Source organism: Ammospiza nelsoni, chromosome 27, assembly GCF_027579445.1.
Source record: "Ammospiza nelsoni isolate bAmmNel1 chromosome 27, bAmmNel1.pri, whole genome shotgun sequence".
Lineage (NCBI taxonomy): Eukaryota > Metazoa > Chordata > Aves > Passeriformes > Passerellidae > Ammospiza > Ammospiza nelsoni.
The window spans coordinates 5,692,048-5,715,169 of record NC_080659.1 but is presented as its reverse complement, the minus strand read 5'-3'; the positions used below and the strand labels follow the sequence as shown (position 1 = coordinate 5,715,169).

At 57.5% G+C, this 23,122-nt stretch overlaps 1 protein-coding gene across 1 annotated transcript in view; it reads left to right on the top strand.

Annotated features, from left to right (window-relative positions):
* Nucleotides 1–23,122, top strand: part of LOC132084430 (fibrillin-2-like) — a 67,792-nt gene that overhangs the window by 28,953 nt on the left and 15,717 nt on the right. The window contains exons 9-39 of the mRNA XM_059489498.1: nt 2,629–2,781; nt 3,629–3,829; nt 4,179–4,322; nt 4,435–4,554; nt 5,160–5,285; nt 5,618–5,740; nt 6,439–6,714; nt 7,519–7,572; nt 8,795–8,920; nt 9,675–9,800; nt 10,806–10,925; nt 11,318–11,455; nt 11,698–11,748; nt 12,045–12,170; nt 12,591–12,818; nt 13,535–13,660; nt 13,905–14,033; nt 16,185–16,310; nt 16,707–16,832; nt 17,144–17,266; nt 17,486–17,611; nt 17,716–17,841; nt 18,189–18,311; nt 18,913–19,035; nt 19,756–19,881; nt 20,249–20,371; nt 20,621–20,743; nt 21,311–21,472; nt 22,025–22,093; nt 22,326–22,451; nt 22,816–22,941. Coding sequence (XP_059345481.1) covers nt 2,629–2,781; nt 3,629–3,829; nt 4,179–4,322; nt 4,435–4,554; nt 5,160–5,285; nt 5,618–5,740; nt 6,439–6,714; nt 7,519–7,572; nt 8,795–8,920; nt 9,675–9,800; nt 10,806–10,925; nt 11,318–11,455; nt 11,698–11,748; nt 12,045–12,170; nt 12,591–12,818; nt 13,535–13,660; nt 13,905–14,033; nt 16,185–16,310; nt 16,707–16,832; nt 17,144–17,266; nt 17,486–17,611; nt 17,716–17,841; nt 18,189–18,311; nt 18,913–19,035; nt 19,756–19,881; nt 20,249–20,371; nt 20,621–20,743; nt 21,311–21,472; nt 22,025–22,093; nt 22,326–22,451; nt 22,816–22,941 — 4,095 coding nt within the window. The remainder of the gene's footprint in view (nt 1–2,628; nt 2,782–3,628; nt 3,830–4,178; nt 4,323–4,434; nt 4,555–5,159; nt 5,286–5,617; nt 5,741–6,438; nt 6,715–7,518; nt 7,573–8,794; nt 8,921–9,674; nt 9,801–10,805; nt 10,926–11,317; nt 11,456–11,697; nt 11,749–12,044; nt 12,171–12,590; nt 12,819–13,534; nt 13,661–13,904; nt 14,034–16,184; nt 16,311–16,706; nt 16,833–17,143; nt 17,267–17,485; nt 17,612–17,715; nt 17,842–18,188; nt 18,312–18,912; nt 19,036–19,755; nt 19,882–20,248; nt 20,372–20,620; nt 20,744–21,310; nt 21,473–22,024; nt 22,094–22,325; nt 22,452–22,815; nt 22,942–23,122) is intronic.

The window sequence follows — 23,122 nt, the reverse complement described above, 5'->3', positions numbered from 1 at the left end:
TGTGGGGCTGGGAATGTGGGTGCAGTGAGAAAGGGACTGGGAGAGGAGCAGTGAGGAAGAGATCGGGAGGAATGTCTTCAAAAAAATCCAAAATTCAAAAAATTCGCTCCAACCTCCAGAGCCTGCAGTGAATTGTTTGGATTTTTAACAGATCAAAACTCCCTTTCCTGTAGATATCTGGTGGTCCATTGGTACCAAACCCCAGTTCCTGGGATAGGGGAGCAGCTCTGTGGTTACTCACACTCAGCAAATAAATCCCAGGTTTTTTTGGTTTTTTTTTTCTGCACTGGTCTGAAAGTCCATTTGCCTTCAGGAAGATGAGAATGAGGAGATTTGGGAAGAGGAATTCCTCCAGCACAGGCAGGGATTGGTGGTGCAGGCACAGCTTTCTGTGGAAATGAATTCAGCAAAAAAAAAAAAGAAAAAAAAATCAGCTCCAAATTCTTTTCTAGCCACGGATCCTGGAGCAGAATTAAATGTTTTAGTTCCAGGAGGGAAAAAAAAAATGTTGTGAAGTGTGAGTAAAAAGTAAAGCCCAAGTGCTCTTGTTTGGGAAACTGATAGATTTTAATGGGAATGGAATTTTTCCCTGCTGTTTCCCAGCCCTGCCATGAGCCCAGAGGGGTGTGACAGCTCTGGGATGAGTCATGGGGACATTCCCCACTTTCCTTGAAACCAAGAGCTTCGAGAAACGAAAATAAATAAAATTCGGAAGCCCAGATTTAAAAATAGTGCGGAGCTGATTGAGCTGCAGTGGGCTCTGACTGCACCTGGGCTGGCTCTGGGTGCTGCAGCTCCTTTTTGGGACAGGCTGGGTTTGTTCTGGCACAACCCACAGCTCCTGCTGGGCTGGGGCTGCCCTGGCACCCAAACCGTGCCAGCTCTGTCCCAGGAGGGTTTTGTGTGGGGAGTTTGGGGTTCCAGGTTTCCATCCCCAGAAATAAAGCCAGGGAAGTGGAAATGGATAAATAATGAATAATGCGGGCACTTAAAGCATCAGGAGAGGGGACATTGCCACACCCTAGAGGTGACAATGTAAAGGTATTGAGGGGCACCAGCAGGATGAGCAGGACCCCCTTCCCCCTGCCCTGCCAGACCCCAGACCCAGCCTGGAATCATTCCTGTCCCCTCAGCATGAGCAGGACCCCCTTCCCCCTGCTCTGCCAGACCCCAGACCCAGCCTGGAATCATTCCTGTCCCCTCAGCATGAGCAGGACCCCCTTCCCCCTGCCCTGCCAGACCCCAGACCCAGCCTGGAATCATTCCTGTCCCCTCAGGATGAGCAGGACCCCCTTCCCTTCTGCTCTGCCAGACCCCAGACCCAGCCTGGAATCATTCCTGTCCCCTCAGCATGAGCAGGACCCCCTTCCCTTCCCCTCCTGCCCTTCCATCCTGGCTGGACCTGGTCAGCCCCAGGGCTCAATCCCCACCTCTGAGCTCTCCCTAATCCCAGCAGGAATTTCCCCTCCCCTCTCTCCCGCAGCATTTTCTGCTTTTCTGGGGTTTTGTGCAAGCTGGTCCCAAACACCCCCAGGGCTTCTCCTCCCCTTCCTGAGGATTAGGGGCTGATCCAGCTTTGCTTCCAAATCCCCCTCTCCAGGTCTGGCTTTGTGTCTGCTGGTGTTTTTGGTGGGTAAAGTTTCCTGAAAGGAGCAATTCCCCCTGAACCCAGCTCTGGGGAAGGAGCTGCTGGTTTGAACTGGGGTCACTGTGCCCTGGGGGTCCCCGAGCTGTGCTGGGAGCAGAATGCACCCCCAGCCCCAGATCAAACAGCCCCGGGCCATTAATCCCAATTACACTCCCGGGAAGTGGCAGCCACACCCCGGGAGACTTTCCCCCTCATTAAGCGACTTGAGAAGAAGCAAGGTGGGAGAGCAGGAGGGGAAGATTCCAGGTTTTCCTGCAGGGCTTGGTGCCAGGTGGATGGAGCCTGCTGGATGTGAGAGACCCTCAGTGCCTCGGCCAGGAGCCACAAAATCCCCCCAGAAGGGGCAGGGTTGGGGTCAGGGGGGCCAGGCTGAGACAGGGGATGGCAGGGAGAGATTCCATGGGGATGGGCCCTCAGGAGCTGCCTGAGAGCGTGGTGGTGCCACATTGTGACTGTGTGTCTTCTTCCTTTCCTTGTCCCTGTCCTTGTCCCTGTCCCCATCCCCATCCTTGTCCCTCTCCCTTGTCCCTTTCCCTCTCCCTGTCCTTGTCCCTGTTCCTGTCCTTCTCCCTTTCTTTCTCCTTGTCCCTGTCCCTGTCCTTGTCCCCATCCCTGTCCTGTCCCTTTCCCCATCCCTGTCCTTCTCCCTGTCCTTCTCCCTTTCTTTCTCCCTGTCCCCACCCCTGTCTCTGTCCTTGTCCTCATCCCTGTCCCTCTCCCTGTCTCTCTCCCTCTCCTCATTCCTGTCCCCATCCCTGTCCCTCTCCCTGTCCTTGTCCCTGTTCCTGTCCTATTCCCTTTCTTTCTCCCCATCCCTGTCCCTATCCTCATCCCTCTCCCTGTCTCTCTCCCTCCCCTCATCCCTGTTCTCATCCCTGTTCCTGTCCTTGTCCTTGTCCCCATCCCTATCCCTGTCCCTCTTCCCATTCCTCTTCCTCTCCCGGCGCTGTCCCCACCCTGTCCCCGCTCTGTCCCCTCAGACCAGCGCCTGGGCACGTGTTTCTCGGCGCTGCTGGGCGGTCGCTGTGCCGGGGACGTTCCGGGCCAGGCCAGCAGGATGCAGTGCTGCTGCGACTCGGGGCGCTGCTGGGCCATCGGCCAGACCCCCGAGGTGTGCCCCGTGCGGGGCTCGGGTAAGTCACCCCAAAAATCATCCCGAAACCGGTACCCCAAACCCGGCACCCCAAAACCCTGCACCCAAACCCGGCACGGAAAACCCTGTACCCCAAAACCAGGACCCAAAACCCTGCATCTCAAACCCGGCACCCCAAACCCGGCACCCCAAAACCCTGCACCCAAACCCGGCACGGAAAACCCTGTACCCCAAAACCAGGACCCAAACCCCTGCATCTCAAACCCGGCACCCCAAACCCGGCACGGAAAACCCTGTACCCCAAAACCAGGACCCAAACCCCTGCATCTCAAACCCGGCACCCCAAACCCGGCACCCCAAAACTCTGTACCCCAAACCCGGCATGCCAAAACGACCACCTCAAGCCCTGCACCCCAAAACCAGCACTCCAAAACCCTGCCTGTTGGAAAATGAGGCTGGAAAAGCTTTCCAGGTGCCACCAAGCCCTGTCCCCAAGGTGCACCAGCTATTTAGAGGCACCAGCACCTGGTCCATTCCCCTCCCCTCTCAGCAAAGCAAACTGTGCATCCCCTCCTTCAGCCCCAGCTCTGAGCAGGGCAGAGCTTCTCCACGCTCATCCTTCCCTGCCTGGAGGGACCACTCGGTGCCAGGTGTCCCAAAAATCCTCTGCCAGACCCCCTGGCCCCACCATGGGGTGAGGGGTGTTCAATCCCTCCTCATCCTTCTTCCCCATTCCCACCATTTCCTACCCCCATTCCCCACCATGGGGTGAGGGATGTTCAATCCCTCCTCATCCTTCTTCCCCATTCCCACATTTCCTACCCCCATTCCCACCAGGACCCACCCTTTGCTGCCGGCACTGCAGCCAAAGCCCTCTTTTGTTTCAGAGGAGTACCGCAGGCTGTGCATCGAGGGGCTCCCGGTCATGCCAGGCTTCCCCGGGATGAACTTCCCAGGAATTCCCTCATTCGTGCCCAACGGGGTCGGGCCGGGACTCAACGGGCCCGGGGGCATCGGCCCCAACGGGGCCAACGGGCAGGGCGGGATCCCGGGGCTGCCCGGGATGAGCCAGGGGAGCTCCAGCATCGGTAATTCCGCCTTTGTCCCGCCTTGGTCCCGGTTTGTCCCAGCCCCAAGGAACTGCCACCGCATCCTGAGACCTGGGGACATCCCGGGGCTCCATAACCCTTCCCAGTGCTTCCCCTAAGGGCTCCCCAACCCTTCCTGTGTCCCCCAGGAACTGCCACCCCATCCTGAGACCTGGGGACATCCCAGGGCTCCCCAACCCTTCCCAGTGCTTCCCATAAGGGCTCCCCAACCCTTCCTGTGTCCTCCAGGAACTGCCACCCCATCCTGAGTCCTGGGGACATCCCGGGGCTCCCCAACCCTTCCCAGTGCTTCCCCTAAGGGCTCCCCAACCCTCTGTGTGCCCCCCAGGAACAGCCACCCTGAACCAGACCATCGACATCTGCAAACACTTCACCAACCTGTGCCTGAACGGGCGCTGCATCCCCACGCCGTCCAGCTACCGCTGCGAGTGCAACATGGGCTACAAGCAGGACGTCCGCGGGGAGTGCATCGGTGAGAGGGGCTGTCCCAGAGCCCCAGGGCTCCTCCAGGCTGCTCTCGCTGCTCCTGGGCTCTGCTGTGCCTCAGGGTCCCTCACACCTGGGGTTTTTTCCCCCCGTTGCAGACGTGGATGAGTGCTCGAGCAGCCCCTGCGTCCACGGTGACTGCGTCAACACGCCGGGCTCCTACCACTGCAAGTGCCACGAGGGCTTCCAGAGTACCCCCACCAAGCAGGCCTGCATTGGTAAGGGCTGTGCCCCCTTTTTTGGGGGGTGGCAGAGGGGTCAGCAGAGCCCCTGGCACCAAAAAGGGGTGGTAGGGTGAAATGCAGTGTGGGGTCCCCAGCAGGGCTGGGTGTGAGATGGAATCTCTCCAGAAGTTTCCTCTGGCTTTCCCTAAAATTTTCTGGTGGCAATCAAGGGAGCTGCAGAGTCCTCCCCAAGAACAGAATTCCGTTGGGAGAGCTTCATTTGACAAAAGTGGGGGTTCTGGGCCATGTTGGTGTGGATGCAGCATTTCCAGCAAGGCTGTTCTGCCAAGAGGTTGCTGCAGGTGAGGGACTGCCAAAAAAGAGGGATGGGAAGGGACTGTTCCACATGGGAGCAACGAGAAAAGGCAGATTCCCATGGCAGTGCCCAAGCTCTGAAATGTTCATTTTCTCCCTTCATTGCAAAGTGGCTTCCAAAGCCTCCCCCACTGCCCGGAAAGGTGAAAAGATTCCGATTTCCCAAGTGGGATTTTTGAGGATGAATTCCCGTGTCTGAGGGCAATGAGAGTTTCTCACAGGGGGCGTTGAGCTGGGGCCGCTCCTGTCTCTCCCTGCTGCCACTTTTGGTGCTTTCCCTGCAGACATTGACGAGTGCATCATGAACGGGGTGATGTGCAGGAACGGGCGCTGCGTCAACACCGACGGCAGCTTCCAGTGCATCTGCAACGCCGGCTTTGAGATCACCCCCGACGGCAAGAACTGCGTGGGTGAGGCTCCCCTGCCTCCAGCAGCCCAGGGCTGGGCTGGGACCACCTCCTCCCTGGGCTGTTAACCTGGGCTGTGCCCCAGGAGAGGGCTGGGGAGGTGTTTCTGTGAGGGGGTTTGGGGTGCAGGGATCAGCAGGGCTGGAGCAGGACAGCTCTGACCAGGAAAGGTGACCCTGGGCTTGCAGCTGATGCTCTTGGAGGTTCCCCAAGCATCTCCCTTTCTGCTTTGAGGCCCAGCACCCACAGTTTGGCCATGGGATGGGGCACAGGGGGGGGTTTGGGCCACAGGAGGGTCTTGCTGCAGCTCCGGAGTGCTGTGTGTGTGCCCCCAGACCACGACGAGTGTGCCACCACCAACATGTGCCTCAATGGGATGTGCATCAACGAGGACGGGAGCTTCAAGTGCATCTGCAAACCTGGCTTTGTCCTGGCTCCCAACGGGCGCTACTGCGTGGGTGAGTGAGCCCCGGGTGGGCTCTTCCCAGCCCCAGCCCCTGCCCACATTCCTCAGGGCACCTGTGAGCTCCTCAGGGCAAGGGGAGATGAGAAATCCAAGGGTGTGGCCAGGCAGCTCCTGCTGTGCTGCCGGACATCGGCCCTTTGTGGCAGAATTGGCAAAAAGGGGAAAGGTTGTCATGTTCTGAGCCCTTGTCTGTGTGTCCTGAGCCTCTCTCAGTGTATTTGACCTTCTGTTTTAATGTTCTGAGCCTCTTTCAGTGTGACTTGAGCCTTTCCTATGCATCCTGATCCCCTCCCTGTGTGTCCTAAGCCTCTCTCTGCATGTCCTGAGCTCCAATCCATGTGTTCTGCCCCTGTTCATGTGTCCCAGCCCTCTCTCTGTGTGTCCCAGCCCTCTCTCTGTGTGTCCCAGCCCTCTCTCTGTGTGTCCCAGTCCCCTTTCCTCATGTCGCAGCCCTCTCCCTGTGTCCCAACCCTCTCTCCTCATGTTCCAACCCTCTCTCCCTCTCTCCTAGCCCTCTCTCTGTGTCCCAGTCCCCTTTCCTCATGTCGCAGCCCTCTCTCCATGTGTCCCAGACCTCTCCATCTGTCCCAGTTGCCTTTCCTCATGTCCCACCCCTCTCTCCCTGTCCCCCACCCCTCTCCCCGTGTCCCTCCCCCCGATCTCACCCCTCTCCTGCCCTGCCCTGCCCAGACATCGACGAGTGCGAGACGCCGGGGATCTGCATGAACGGCTGGTGCATCAACACCGAGGGCTCGTTCCGCTGCGAGTGCCTGGGGGGCCTGGCCATCGGCGTGGACGGCCGCGTCTGCGTGGACACCCACATGCGCAGCACCTGCTACGGGGGCATCAAGAAGGGCACCTGCGCCCGCCCCTTCCCCGGCGCCGTCACCAAGTCCGAGTGCTGCTGCGCCAACCCCGACCACGGCTTCGGGGAGCCCTGCCAGCCCTGCCCGGCCAAGAACTCGGGTGAGGCCACGCCGGGCTGGGCCGTGGCGTTGGTTGGGACATCATCCGTAATCTACAACCCGTAATCCACAATCTATAATCCATAATCAATAATCAATAATCCATATCCACAATCAATATCCATAATCCATATCAATAATCCATAATATATCAATATCCATAATCCATATACATAATCTATAATATATCCATAATCAATATCCATATTCCATATCCATAATCAATAATCAATATCCATAATGCATACTATATCCATATCCATAGTGAATATCCATAATCCGTAATGAATATCCATAATCCATATCAATAATCCACAATATATCCATAGTGAATATCCATAATCCATAATGAACATCCGTAATCAATATCCATAATCCATAATATATCCATATCCATAATCCAGATCCATAATGAATATCCATAATCCATAATCATATCCATAATCCATAATTTATGGATAAATTATAAACGGGGTGGAAGTTGGAAGTGGGAGCATCGGCATTAAATGCACAAGGTCACAGCAGCGAGGCTGGGAGAGCTCAGGGGAGCTTGGACAGCACCCCCAGGCACAGGTGGGATTGTTGGGGTGCCTGGGCTGGTCCAGGGGTTGGGCTGGATGATCCTTGGGGTCCCTCCCAATTCACCTCACACCTGTGACTGTGTTGTATGAGCATAAACAGGCCTAGAACTGCCCCTGTGACAAACACAGAATTAAATCTTGGTGGGTTGAAGCCCTCAGCTCAGTGAAGCTCCCTGAGGGGAATGTCCTGCCAGGCTGATGGCTCTGTTGTGCTCTGTCCCCAGCGGAATTCCAGGCTCTCTGCAGCAGCGGCATCGGGATCACGGCTGATGGCAGAGGTGGGTGCAGAATTCCAGAGGGATGTGACGTGCAGGATTCCTCAGGAGCATGCAAGATTCCCCAGGGGCATGCAGGATTCCTCAGGAGCATGCAAGATTCCCCAGGGGCATGCAGGATTCCTCAGGGGCATGCAGGATTCCACATGCACATCCCACAGCACCCTTAGCTGCTTTTCCTGTGGGAGCTGTGCCAGGAGATCTTGGGCTCCCATCCCTGCTGTGACGGGAATGAGCAGTGGGACCCTCCTGGTTGTTTCCCTCCTCTGCTCTCCAGCTGCTCTTTGGGGTGTCCCAGGCAGAGGGAGGTGACAAACTGTGCTGCCAAGGGGCGGCTTTGAGTTCCAAGAGGTGCCAGTGCCAGCCCTGGGCAGTGCTTGGATCAGCAAGGAGAGCACAGAGCAGCCAGGCAGCCCTGCCAAGCCTTCCAGAGGGAAGGAGCCAGAGGCAAAGCCCTGGTGGCTCCTTGGGCTCCCATCCAGGGCTCCTTGTCCTGGCCAGAGGCAGTCCCATGGGAATGGTGAGGCTCCTTCTAGCAAGGCCACGCTCTTGGTCATTCCACCCCTGCCTGGAGCCAGGGCTGCACTCAGAGCTCTCCAGGCTGGGTTTCCCTCGATGGAACTGAGCTCCAAGAGTGTGGGGATAAAGGCCAGCAGTGCCTGGGCAGCCGTGGCCATCTGGCACTGCGGGGACACTGTGGTGCCAGCACAGACTGCCGGGGCTGGGCCAGGCTGGGGCTTGCCAGGCTGAAATCTCTGCCCTGGCACCAGGGCTTGGCTCCAAAAGAGCAGAGGAAGGGATGCTGCTGCAGGGAAGGGGCAGTGCCCACCTGGCTGCCACCCTTCTGGGTCACTCAGTGCTGAACCCAGGGATAATTCAATTCCTGAGCTTGGAACTGGGATAAAGAACACTCTGAGATGTCACACTGGGACCTGAGAGCCCTTGACATTAAACTGGGCTTATCCCAGCCCCTTACCCAGCTCTCTCCTCCTGAGCTCAGAGCCCCAGGCTGGCTCAGGACAGGGACAAGCTGTGGCTGCCCCATCCTTGGACTCTCCAAGGCCAGCCTGGAATGGTAGAATTGGAACAAGACGGGCTTTGAGGTCCCTCCCAACCCAAACTACTCTGAGACTCCATGGCTCCTGCGGCGAAGAGCCAGGGGATGGAAGGTTTCTGTCTTTGCCTTTGCTGGGCTCCAGCTCACGCACCTCTTTTTGCCTTTCAGACATCAACGAGTGCGCCCTGAACCCTGACATCTGCCCCAACGGGATGTGTGAGAACCTGCGGGGCAGCTACCGCTGCATCTGCAACCTGGGCTACGAGTCCGACCCCACGGGCAAGAACTGCGTGGGTGAGTCAGGGCTGGGGCTCAGGGGGTGCCAGGCACCTCCAGGAGATGCTGCAGCACCTGGTCCCCTTGAGCATCATCCAAATTCCCCCCAGCAGCTGGGCTGGGGGGAGAATGGGAAAGGTGGAAGCTGGGGAGCTCATGGGTTGGGATAAGGATTTCAGTGGGGAAAGGAAAACAAGGAATTTGTGCCCTGCTCCCCGTGGGCTGGGGTTCAGCAGCTCTGATTTCTGCTCTGGGAACAGGGACAGGACCTAGGAAATGGCTGGAGCTGTGCCAGGGAGGTGGGATGGACAGCAGAGAAATGTTCTGGAATTTGGGATGGAGATCAGGGAAAGGTTCAGGGGGTTTGGGATGGAGATCAGGAAAGGTTCAGGGATTTGGGATGGAGATCAGGAAAGGTTCAGGGATTTGGGATGGAGATCAGGAAAGGTTCAGGGATTTCAGATGGAGATCAGGAAAGGTTGAGGGATTTCAGATGGAGATCAGGGAGAGGTTCTGGGATTTGGGAGGGAGATCAGGAAAGGTTCTTCCCCCTGAGGGTGGTGGGCACTGAATTCCCCAGGGAATGGTCCCTTCCCAGCCCTGCCAGAGCTGCAGGAGCCTTTGGACACCTTGGGACAGGCTGGGATTGTTGGGGTGCCTCTGCAGAGGCTGAGGTTGGATCAATGATCCCGTGGGTGCCTCCCGTGACTGCGTGGGGGAAATTAACCCTTCTCAGCCCGAAGCAGCTGACGGATGCCGCATCTGTCCCCAGATGTGGACGAGTGCAGCGTCAACCGGCTGCTGTGTGACAACGGGCTGTGCAGGAACACCCCTGGCAGCTACACCTGCACCTGCCCCAAGGGCTTCGTGTTCCGCACCGAGACCGACACCTGCGAAGGTAACGGGGCCGGGCAGCCCCAGCACCTGCAAAAACACAGCCTGAGCTCCTGCCTGGGGCTGCAAATCCCTGCTTCCCTTCCCTTTGCGCTGCTCTGCATTTGCAGCAGCTGCACCTTTGGGGTTCAGGGGGTTTTACCTCATTTTTAGGGTTTTTTTCCTGTGGTTTTTAGTGATACTTCACACTGGGTTCAAAGCAGAATGGGCACCTGACCCCAAAACATCTGAGCCTGGAAACCAGAGCAATTTCCTCCAGGGCCACAGAATTTGAGCTTGAGGCCTGACCAAAATTGCAAGGTTTGGGGAATTTGATTGAAAGGCTGTGATTTGGAGGAGGAAAAAATGGTTTCCTGTGCGCAGAGGCCTCAAATATTTGAGAACTGGCACTTTGCACACAAGTGCTCCAACCACCTTCAATCCAAATACTTTTTGTAAATATTGTATTTTTTTTAATATTGTTATTAGGTCTCTCTATATTACATGTTTCTAGCTATAATTTATATATTTATATGGAATTTTTATATAATTTATAATTTATTATTTATGTAGTATTTCTTACATTCTACGCTATATTATTATACAGTATATTATATATATTATATATAATATATTATATAATAAATAATATATAATATATAATATATAAATATAATTTCGATTATATAATATATATAACATACCATATATTATAAATATTTATGATATACTATATATATTATATTGGTATATTATATAATATTTTTATGTTCTACATCATTATTATATCATAACATATTTATATATTACACACTTTATACATTTATATTTTTATATGTATTTATATTTTATATATAAATATATATTTTAACATATTTTAAATTATATTATTATATTTAAAACAATGTAAAAAACAATTTAAACCCACAATTTTTCACTCCCTGTGCTCTCGCCTCCTCCAGTTTTTGTTCCCCCCAGGGCCGTGTCCCTGTCACTCCCCTCTGTGACTTTTGTCCCTTTGTCCCCTCAGACATCAACGAGTGCACGTCCAACCCGTGTGTGAACGGGCTGTGCAGGAACAACGCCGGCTCCTTCGCCTGCGAGTGCTCCCCGGGCAGCAAACTGGACCCCAGTGGCACCATCTGTGTGGGTGAGCAGGGCCAGCTCCTGCCAGCCCAGGTGGCACTGCCAGCGTCACCCTGCACCGTCACCCGGCCTGGCACGGGGACAGGGATGGATGGGATGCTGGGGGGGAATTCCTGTCTGGGAGGGTGTTGGGAGCCTGGGATGGATTTCCCAGAGCAGCTGTGGGTCCTTGGCAGTGTCCAAGGCCAGGCTGGAGCACCTTGGGACCAGGGATGGTGTCCCCATGGCAGGGGTGGCGCTGGAAGGGTTTTAGGGCTCTGGGTTGTGGGAACAACCACATCCTCAGGGATCAGTGACTCCCTGGGAGGGACAGCTCCTCCCAGCTGCCTCTCAGGGCTGCCAGCCCCGGGTTTGGGGGCACGGGGCAGCCCCTGAGCCCCCGGTGTGTCCCTGCAGACAGCATGAAGGGCACCTGCTGGCTCAACATCCAGGACGGGCGCTGCGAGGTCAACATCAACGGGGCCACGCTGAAATCCGAGTGCTGTGCCACCCTGGGGGCAGCCTGGGGCAGCCCCTGCGAGCGCTGCGAGATCGGTGAGGCTCTGCCAGGCCCGGGCATTCCCGGGAAATGCTGGAGTGGGGATGGAGAGCAGGGACAGGGAGAAATGCCCACAGCGTGCTCGGGCGCTCTCAGGGACACGGTGGGGTTGGTGGGGGGCTGTGGAGGGTCGGGAGCTGGGCTGGGTGGTCCTGTGGGTCCCTCCCAGCTCTGGGTGTTCCATGGTTCTGTGGGAAAGCTGGAAGGGTTTCCCTGCTGACATCCCTGTCCCTTGCAGACACCGCCTGTCCCCGGGGCTACGCCCGCATGAAGGGCGTCACCTGTGAAGGTAAAGTGCTGCAGGGAGGGAAAACTGCTTTTCTTGGGAATGTGGTCACTGTTCTCCTGCCTCTCTGAGTCCTTGGGGGGATCTCCACTCTCTGCCCTCTGTCTGTCTGTGTGTCTGTCCGTCTGTCTGTGCCCAGATCCTGGCTCTGTTTCTGCCCGGTTTTCATGGCTAAGTTGCCACTTGGATCCTGGTGGGCAGCTCTGGGCTCCTCCCAGCCCCTCCAGGAGCCCCTTGAGCCCCCCCTGGCCGTGTCCCCGTGCCGTCCCTCGCCATCCCTGACCCGTGCCACCCCACAGATGTGAACGAGTGCGAGGTGTTCCCGGGCGTGTGCCCCAACGGGCGCTGCGTGAACTCGGCCGGCTCCTTCCGCTGCGAGTGCCCCGAGGGGCTGACCCTGGATGGCACTGCCAGGACCTGTGTGGGTAAGGACGCCTCCTCTGCCCCGATCCTGCCCTCCCACTTGCCACCTCCCCACCAGCAACAGCTCCAGCAGAACTCCCTGAGCCCGTGGTTGCTGCTCCTTTTAACCCCGGGGAGAGGGGAGGGAAGGGGCAGGGAGCCACCAGGCAGGGACAGGAGGGGAGGGACAAAGGGATAAAGGACACCTGGATGGCCCAATGCCCCCCAGGGGGTAGAGAGCATCCTTTCAATCTGCTAACTGAGTTCTGGAATTCCAGGATTCACAGACAGTGCTGGGAGGGGTCAGAGAGGGGAAGGGAGAGGTGGCTGACACAGCTGGGAGGGAATGACCATGGGAGGGACTGGGTTTCTGAGACATCACAACGCATCAGACAAGCCCACAGTGGGCAGCAGACCCACGTGCGTGCACGCTGTGTCCCCAGACGTGCGTGTGGAGCAGTGCTACATGCGCTGGGACGAGGACGAGTGCACGGAGCCGCTGCCCGGCAAGTTCCGCATGGACATGTGCTGCTGCTCCGTGGGCTCGGCCTGGGGCTCTGACTGCGAGGAGTGTCCCCGCGCTGGCTCTGCCGAGTTCAAGGCGCTGTGTCCCCGCGGGCCCGGCTTCGCCAACCGTGGCGACGTGCTCTCGGGGCGGCCCTTCTACAAAGGTGAGTGCTGGAGCCGCCAGGATCACAGTGGGGATGTGCCTCGGATCGTCTGGCCCTTGGTGCTGGACCAAATAGTGGCACTGTGGTGTTTCACCCCCACAGACACTTTTGGCTGGTTGGGTGCTGCAGCTGGGCGTGTGGAGATAAGTCCAGGTTTGCAGGAGCTCTGGTGGTGGTGGGATGGAGTCTGCTCCTCAGGTTTTCCTCTGTGGAGAAGCTTTAAGGCAATGGTGAAGGAAAGGAGTTGGTTCTGATGGGGGGTTTGGATCCAGAGCTTTATTCTGGCCTCTGAATGCAGCACCAGCTCCAGCAGAACTCCCTGAGCCCGTGGTTGCTGTTCCTTTAACCCTGGGGAGAGGACAGAGAAGGGGCAGGGAGCCACCAGCCAGGGACAGGAGGGGAGGGACAAAGGACACCTGGATGGCCCAATGCCCCTCAGGGGTAGAGGGCATCCTTTGAATCTGCCCAATCCCTTCTGGAATTCCAGGACTGACAGACAGTGCTGGGCAGGGGTCAGGGAGGGGAAAGGAGAGGGGACTGACACACCTGGGAGGGAATCTTCAGGGGAGGGACCCAGGTTCTGAGGTAAACCCTGAAATCACACTGCAGCAGGTGAGGAAGGGCAGTCAGGGCTGGCGCTTGAGCTGAGGAGGTTCTCAGCTGCAGTGAGGGGGCTCATGGCGAGCCCCCCTGGCTGGATGTCTCTGATCCCCCAGATGTGAACGAATGCAAGGTGTTCTCCGGGCTCTGCACCCACGGCACCTGCAGGAACACCATCGGCAGCTTCAGGTGCATCTGCGGCAACGGCTTCGCTCTGGATGCTGAGGAGAGGAACTGCACAGGTGAGGGACCCCCAACCCCTAACATAGTTTCTCATGATTCTTTCAACAATAATTACATCTAATCACATCTAACAATTATATAATTTGTCACATACTGACAACACTGGTGCGGCTTCACATGATCCAGCAAACACAAGGCCTAACATTTCCCAGGGCCTACCTTTAACATTTTCCCTACTAAGCCTGGCTTTCTTTCTAATTCCCCAAATTTCCTATGATTTTAAAACCTTCTCCTGTCCCCCAGACATCGACGAGTGCCGCATCTCCCCCGACCTGTGCGGCCACGGCTCGTGCGTCAACACCCCGGGCAGCTTCGAGTGCGAGTGCTTCGAGGGCTACGAGAGCGGCTTCATGATGATGAAGAACTGCATGGGTGAGCAAGGCTGAGCCCCTGAGGGCACCTCCTGGGACAGGGCAGGGCCCTGAGGAAAGGCAGGGCACAGCCAGAGGTGCCCAGCTCCTCAAACACTGCATGGAGCAATTCCCATTTCCATGAGGAGCTCTGGGACACCCTGTGCCCCCTTCCACCTCTGGGACACCCTGTGCCCCCTTCCACCTCTGGGACATCCTTTGCCCCCTTCCACCCCCTCATTTATAGGGGCTCTGGGACACCCTGTGCCCCCTTCCACCTCTGGGACATCCTTTGCCCCCTTCCACCCCTTCATTTATAGGGGCTCTGGGACACCCTGTGCCCCCTTCCACCTCTGGGACACCCTGTGTCCCCTTCCACCCTCTCAGTTATAGGGGCTCCCTTCACCTGCCCTTTTAATCTCCCTTTATCCTCACACACAGTTCCTTACAGCTCCTCCAGTCTGCCCAAGGCTTGTTTTTATTCTGTCAGAGTCTCATCTGTTTTCAATTGAATAATTTCTCGTTCGGAGCTTAAAAAATCCCATCGGTGACCTCAGTACCTCAGTTTGTCTCCAACAGCTCAGCCAGACTCCTGCTGTCCTCTAATTCCTGGCATTCCACATTCCTGTCCTCTGTCCAGCCAGACTCACTTGTCTCACTGACCTGCTCTTAATATTCTGCTTTGGCTTGGACTTTCAAACCACTTCAAGCCATGATTCAACAGCATTTATTTATTTTTCGTGTTTTATTCTCTCTGCTCTTTAAAATAAATCACTGTCCCTGGCAGGGGCTTTGTCTTTTCCGTACAATTTGTAGCGTGGGTTTCCACAGCTCCCACTGATCACCCTCCTCCTCCTGCTCCATTTCTGGGACCCTGGGAATGTCACAGTCCTCACCCATGACCTGCTGCCTTCTTGCAGTAGTCTGATTTCTAATCTTTATAGAAGGATATAAATTTCATTGTTCTTTTTTTTTTTTTTTTTTTTTTTTTAATTTAATGCTCGCTCTTACTTGTCCAATTCCACTTTATCCTTTTTTTCTGGGTGACAGGGAGCTGAGTCATCTCACCCCAAAGGGGGTGGTGACGTTTTGTCATTGCCTGTGGTCAAGGATTAACTTCTTCCCACCTGTGTTTGGCCAAAGAATTTGACTTCAGCCTCCTGAGGGAGGAATTCTGTGCAGCCTGGGGCAGGGGACAGCACCAGCAGTGAAAATGCAGCCTGGGATTCACCAGGAACAGGCTCCCACTGATCTGGGGGTGTTTGGTAGGGACCTGTCACCCCCATTTTCAGGCGTATCCCAGCCCTCTTTACCTGAAAATCTCATCAGTGTTTTAGCCAAGTCAGGGAAAATAACCCATTCTTAACTTCAATGCTGGAGTCAGGAAAATAAACATGAGAGGAAAATGAGTTTTTAAAAATATATCCAACCTCAGTTCCTTTCTCTGCTGTCTCTGAGGGGCTTTTGGGTTCTGAGGTTGAGGCACAAGGTGGGATTTCCCAACATTCAAACTAACCAGGAGACCACTGGAGCCAAGCCCAGCTTTCCCTGCCCTGTTACCTGTGATATTCCTTGTTCTGAGATCCAAACCCTGCATTCCCCTCCCTGTTACCTGTGTGCTATTCCCTGTTCTGGGGTCCAGCCCAGCTTTCCCCTCCCTGTTAACCCCGTGATATTCCCTGTTCTGGGAGCCAAGCCCAGCTTTCCCTGCCATGTGAACCCCGTGCTATTCCCTGTTCTGGGATCAAGCCCAGCTTTTCCAAGCCCAGCTTTCCCTGCCTTGTTAACCCTGTGATATTCCCTGTTCTGGGATCAAGCCCAGCTTTTCCAAGCCCAGCTTTCCCTGCCCTGTTAATCCTGTGATATTCCCTGTTCTGGGATCAAGCCCAGCTTTTCCAAGCCCAGCTTTCCCTGCCATGTTAATCCTGTGATATTCCCTGTTCTGGGATCAAGCCCAGCTTTTCCAAGCCCAGCTTTCCCTGCCTTGTTAACCCTGTGATATTCCCTGTTCTGAGATCCAAGCTCTCCCTGCCATGTTAATCCCGTGATATTCCCTGTTCTGGGAGCCAAGCCCAGCTTTCCCTGCCCTGTTAACCCTGTGATATTCCCCGTTCTGGGGTGCTCCCCCAGTGGAGAAGCCTCTGGAAGGGACCAATCCCATTTTCCCACGCAGACATCAACGAGTGCGAGCGGGACCCGCTGCTGTGCCGGGGCGGGATCTGCATGAACACCGACGGCAGCTTCGAGTGCATCTGCCCCCCTGGGCACGAGCTGACAGCCGAGGGCAACACCTGCATTGGTGAGGGCTCAGCAGGGAAACCCCACAGGCAGAGCTCCTGCGGGGCTGTGGGTGTCTCCTTCCCATCCCGTACATCCCATCCCTGGAGGTGACCAAGAGTTTGGAGCAGCCTGGGCTGGGGGAAGGTGTCCCTGCCCGTGTCCCTGCCCATGGACGATCCTTAAGGTCCCTCCCACCCAAACCCTTCTGTGCTTCCATGATAAGTGGGTCCAGCTCATCCCAGAGGGGCTCATTCCAAGGCCAAGAGCTCATCCAGACCAAGCTCATTCCCAGTGTTTTGTTGCATTGGTGTTGTTCATTTTGCTGCTCCCTTTGACCAGTGGGAAAAAATTCCGTTTGGGCACCAGCTGATGGCCTGAGCAGGGCTGGCTGCTGCAAGTGCTCTTGTCCCCTCAGACATCAACGAGTGCTCCCTCAGTGACAACCTCTGTCGCAACGGGCGCTGCGTCAACGTCATCGGCACCTACCAGTGCTCCTGTGACTCTGGATTCCAGGCCACGCCAGACAGGCAGGGCTGTGTGGGTGAGTGCTCCTCCAAAGGGTCCTTCAAGCACCTTGGGATGAGCCCAGAACCTTCCTGGGCTTGTGGGTGTTGTGTTCAGAGGGTAAAGCAAACGGGGAATGTCGTGGATGGGCGACAGCCAAATCTGTGCTGCTGGCACAGGGCTCTGAGGGCGCTGCCAGCGGCTGGGCAGAAGGAATGAGGTGTTCTCTTGTGGCTGGGGGACATTTGTGTCCTCTTCTGCCACCCAAACTGCTGCCTGGGCCCTTGTCTGTGCAGGGCTGGGTCCCTGTGGGTCCCTGCCAGCTCAGGGTGCTGTGGTTGTCCCCAGACATCGACGAGTGCACCATCACCAATGGGGGCTGTGACACCCACTGCTCCAACTCCGAGGGCAGCTACGAGTGCAGCTGCAGCGAAGGCTACGCCCTGATGCCAGACAAGAGGTCCTGTGCAGGTCAGTGCCCACCTTGGCTCTTGCAGGTGCTGCCCCAGGGACCTCTCTGTCCCCCACAGCTGGCTCCAGGATTAGGGGTCTCATTTTTAAGTCCCTTCCAGAGATGGATGATTTTGCTTTGCACTGCCACACCCAGCCGCTCACGATTTGGGATTTCCTCCTTCCCCCTGGTGCTCCAGCTTTCCCTGTGTTCACCTTGGCATGGTCTCCTCTCTGCAGATATTGATGAGTGTGAGGATAACCCCGAGATCTGTGACGGGGGGCAGTGCACCAACATCCCCGGCGAGTACCGCTGCCTCTGCTTCGACGGCTTCATGGCATCCCTGGACATGAAGACCTGCATTGGTGAGGCCCTGGCTGTGCCCTGGCCGTGCCCCACCTCTGCCTCCTGTCCCCAGAGCCACACTGGGGGATCCTCGGGGTGTCCCATGGGTGCTTTTGTCGCGCAGATGTGAACGAGTGCGACCTCAACCCCAACATCTGCCTGCACGGCGAGTGTGAGAACACCAAGGGCTCCTTCATCTGCCACTGCCAGCTGGGCTACTTCGTCAAGAAGGGAACCACGGGGTGCACAGGTGGGAGCTCAGCACGCCTGGAGCTGGGGCTGCCAGTGAGGAAAACTGGGAAACTGCCCTGGAGGCAGCCCCAGCCCGGGGTGCTGTGTGGGGCATGCTGTGGGATGTGCTGGGCAGGCACACAGTGCCAGGACACACCTGTTCCCAGGTGCTGGCCAAGCCAGGAGCCTGCCCTTCCTCCTGCACGTTTGCCAGGGCTGAGCTCCTCAGCTCCAGCACCCAAGCCCAGGCAGCCTCTCCCCCAAATCCCTGGGAGCCTGGGAGCTGTGGGAGTGGGATCAGCCCAGCTCAGCCCTGCTGTTCTGGGGGAGCTGAGCTGGGCCAGCCCTGGTGTCCTTCCTCTGCAGACATCGACGAGTGTGAGATTGGAGCCCACAACTGTGACATGCACGCCTCCTGCATCAACGTCCCCGGCAGCTTCAAGTGCAAGTGTCGCTCGGGCTGGCTCGGGGACGGGCTCAAGTGCAACGGTGAGTGCTCACCAGGGCAGGGCCAGCCCTCTCCAGGGGCTCTGGGGAGCCTGGGCTGAGGTGGAGGGGTTCAACCTGGAGAAAAGGAGGCTCAGAGGGGACCTGCACAGCTCCCTGACAGGAGGGGACAGCTGGGGGGTCAGGCTGTGCTCACAGGGGACAACAGGACAAGAGGGAACGGCCTCAGGCTGGGCCAGAGGGGGTTTAAGTAGGATATTGGGAAAATGTCTTTCCAGCCCTGGCACAGTCTCCATCCCTGGAGGGATTTAAAGCCATGTAGATGTTGGTGACATGGTCAGGGGGTCAGCAGTGTCCTGGTGATGCCCATAGAGGCTCTCAGGGAATGTGCTGAAGCCTCCAGACAGTCTCCTGGGCCATTTGTGTGCCCCTGTAGCTGCTCAGGCTCAGGGCAAAGCCACAAAAATGCCAGGCTGGACAGGGCTTGGTGGAAGGTGTCCCTGGGGGTGGAACTGGATGATCCTTAAGGTCCTCCCCACTCAAACCACTCCGTGCTTCCATGAGTGAGTCCAGCCCATCCAGGAGCCCAAGCTCATTCCAGATTAGCCAGGCCAGGCACTGACAGGCTGTTATCCATGCCCAGACCTGGATGAGTGTGCAACTGAGGAGCACAAGTGCAACCTGAACGCCAACTGTGTGAACACGCCCGGCTCGTACCGCTGCGCCTGCCGCGACGGCTTCAACGGCGACGGCTTCTCCTGCTCAGGTGAGCCTTGGGCTGGCTCAGAACAGGGCTGGGACAGACCCCAGCCCCTGCCCGGGTTTGAACAGACAGATTCTGTCTGCTGAGGAAGGTGGAGCCTCCCCTGAAATGGAAAATGTAAACCCGTTCCCTCTGAATTATTGTAATTTTGAAATTAAGGGGCTCGCTCTCAGGGAAAGATGTGGGAATAGGAATAACAGTTCTGTACTAGGAAAATGCAGTGGGAAAACGCTGCTCTGGTATGCCAAAACCTCAGACTATATCCAGGAAGGAATGCTTGGCTCCTCCCCCTGGGTGGAGCATCTCCCAATGGGATGATGGGATTTTATCAGCCATGCAGTGACACTCAATGGCTCATTAACAGAAGATGATTAATAATTGATGGCCCATTAACAGAAGATCGCTCCTGGAGGGAGGATTGGTTGTGGAAGAAATAAAGAAAACTGCCCAATGAGCAGAAGATAACTGCCCCGCCTCTGACAAATATGGAAATAGAATACACACATTATCTTCCAATCCAGGACAGCCCCTCTGAACCACCAGCCTGGCTGGGTGGTGCCCAGAGCACAGCCTGGTCTGTGCCACAGGGCTCCAGCCCCTCCTCACAGGTGTCAGGGGAGGCTCAGGGCCATGAGCTGCAGCCTCCCAGCCGTGGGTGGGCACCCTCCTGGGCTCCCCGGGGCTGGCAGAGGGCAGCCCCCATCCCCGTGTCCCTCCCTGCAGACGTGGATGAGTGTGCAGACAACGTGAACCTGTGTGAGAACGGGCAGTGCCTCAACGCCCCCGGCGGGTACCGCTGCGAGTGCGAGATGGGCTTCAACCCCACCGAGGACAGCAAGGCCTGCCAGGGTGAGTGCCCGGGCCCTGAGCCCCTCCTGGGTCCCTCTGGCCTCTGCTGGCACCTCCTGCTCCATGAGCCAGCCCCCAGCACCTGCTGGTGCCAGGCTCCTGAGGTGCCAGCTGTGCCACTGGTGGCGGTTGGTGCCCAGCCTTGGACTGAGCCTGGATTCCTGAAAATGGAAAACCAGGAGAAAAGGGGTGAGGGGAGAGAGGGGGAGAGGGTGGGGGGGGCCAGCTCCCCCAGGAGATTGTCTCACATGTCACCAGGACCATCCTGGGGTGGGTTGGTCACAGCTGGGCAGGAGGTGGGAGCAGGAGCAGCCTGTCCTGGCCCTCAGGCTGCCCCAGCCTGTCCCCAGCTGTCCCTGTTTTGCAGACATTGATGAATGCACCTTCCAGAACATCTGTGTCTTTGGCACCTGCCAGAACCTGCCCGGGATGTTCCGCTGTGCCTGCGACGATGGATATGAGCTGGACAGGAGTGGGGGCAACTGCACAGGTCAGGGCTCTGGGCTCTGCTGGGCCCATCCATGGCAGCCTGAAAGCAGCCCGTGGTCCCTGTGGTGTCCTTGCTGCTGGGGTGGCCAGGGGGCACAGCTGAGCGTGGCTGTGCTCCTCCTCTGGGCAGGGAGCTGAGGGTGGCACAGGGCAAGGGTGGGGATACACCTGGGCACAGAGCTGGGGCTGGGCTGGGCTTTCCTGGCAGCGCTCACCTCCGTCTTCAGCGTCCATCTGTCCGTCCTTTCAGACATCAACGAGTGTGCAGACCCTGTGAACTGCATCAACGGGCTCTGTGTCAACACCCCGGGCAGCTACCTGTGCAACTGCCCCCAGGACTTCGAGCTGAACCCCACGGGGGTGGGCTGTGTGGGTGAGTGGGACCCCACCCAGACCCACCTGGGGGTCCTTCTTGGTGCTCCTGTGTGGCTGGAGCTGGACACAACGAGGGTGGCTGTCCCTCTGTGGCTGTTCCTTCCCTGACTGTCCCCCATGCATTTAACCCCGCAGCAGCAGCAGAACCCGTGACCCGCTGAGTGTGTCCCACCTGGTGTCACTCTCACAGCGCTCTTGTTGCTCCAGGGCAGCTCTGGAGCTGTTTTATTCCCTGCCAGTGCCCAAGGCCGGGTTGGACAGGGCTTGGAGCAGCCTGGCACCGTGGAAGGTGTCCCTACCCATGGACAGGATGGTCCTTCAGGTCCCTTCAGCCCAAACCATTTGGGGTTCCATGATCCCACACAGCTCCCAGCACAGGGCCCCAGTAACCCCCAATTTTCCCTTATCCCTGGAAGATTTCCCATTCCTTTGCAGGGCGTGGAGCGGGGTCACCTTTAAGGTCCCCTCCATCCCAAACCATTCCACAATTCCACGATCCCATCCCTCCTGCACCCCCGAGCTCTCCAGGAGAGGTTTCTCTGCTCAGAGCCCTGTGTGTGTGCAGATACCCGCGTTGGGAATTGCTTCCTGGACACGCAGGACCGAGGGGACGGGGGCATCTCCTGCAGCGCCGAGATCGGCGTGGGGGTCACCAGGGCCTCCTGCTGCTGCTCCTTGGGCCGTGCCTGGGGCAACCCCTGCGAGCTCTGCCCTCCAGCCAACACCAGTGAGTGGGGAACAGCTCGGGATGGGCATGGGGGGAAGGAGGGAAGAGGGGCAGGGTCACTCCCCATGGATCCTCAGCCCAAACTGGAGGTGCTGAGTTTGGGATGGACACAGGGAGAAGGAGGGAAGAGGGACAGGGTCACTCCCAGATGGATCCTCAGCCCAATCTGGAGATGCTGAGTTTGGGATTTGCTGCTCCATCCGGGGCAGGCTCGCTCCCTGGTGGATCCTCAGCCCAATCTGGAGGTGCTGACTTTGGGATTTGCTGCTCCACCCGGGGCAGGGCAGAGGTGAAGTGGGGGGGGGGGGGAGGCCACGCTGTTGTGTTTGGGGGTCCAGGTTGGGGTCTTTCATTCCCAGTGGGCTGGGGAGGGAATGTGGGATCCCCCCTGGAAGGGAGGGCAGGCTGTGGGGTGGCTCAGCAGGCGATGGGGATGGAGCTGCTCCATCCCAGCCCCATGGCTGCTCCTGCTGGGCCTCTCCTGGCTCTCCCCACCCTCCTGCTTCAGGGGAGCCCCTCAGCCCCCTCACCTCCCCCTGCCTTTCTCCACAGCCGAGTACAAGACCTTGTGCCCTGGGGGAGAAGGGTTCCGGCCCAACCCCATCACTGTCATCCTGGAGGGTGAGTTACCCCTGTTCCCATGGCCCTTCCTGAGGGATGGGGTGCTGGGGGACCCCAGGGCTGTGGGGACACTCTGTGCCTTGGCACTGAGGGCCCACTGACCACCAAGTGATGGACACAAAGCGTGGCTATCCTTGGCCGTGCAGAGCAGGGCTGGGCATGGTGGGCTGAGCTCTCTGCAGCTGGGGGGTGGCACAGGCACTGAAAATGTCCCACTGCTGCCCCTCCTCAGACATTGACGAGTGCCAGGAGCTGCCAGGGCTGTGCCAGGGCGGGAATTGTGTCAACACCTTCGGCAGCTTCCAGTGCGAGTGTCCCCTGGGCTACTACCTCAACGAGGACACCCGGATCTGCGAGGGTACCGGGGCTGGGGACAGGGGTGGCACCTCCTCCAGGGGCTGGGGACAGGGGTGGCACCTCCTCCAGGGGCCGGGGACAGGGGTGGCACCTGCTCCAGGGGCTGGGGACAGGGGTGGCACCTCCTCCAGGGGCTGGGGACACAGGGGTGGCAACTGTGTGTGTGCCAAGGTGATGACCACGTGTGCCAGCTGCCCCAGGAATGGTTGGGAGCATCCCTTCCCCTTTCCAGATTCCCTCATCACCAACCTGTCCCCAGCCTGCTCCCTGTGCCAAGCCCACCCATCCCTCGTGCCAAGCCTACCCCCACCCCACCTGTGCCCTTCTCTGCCCGTGCCCAGTGCTCTGTCTCCTTCCTCCCACAGATATTGATGAGTGCTCTGCCCACATCGGGATCTGTGGCCCTGGCACCTGCTACAACACCCTGGGCAACTACACCTGCGTGTGCCCACCTGAGTACATGCAGGTCAACGGGGGAAACAACTGCATGGGTACGGCTCTGGGTGCTCTGCATTCCTGGGGAGGGCTCAAATCCATGGGGAATGGTCCAAATCTCTGGGGAGGGGGCTGGCACTGCCATCCCAGAGGGGGCTGTGCCAATGGGATGGAGCAGAAGTGCTGGAAACAGGAGCTGGGATTCAGGGATGGATGTGGCACTCGGTGCTCTGCTCT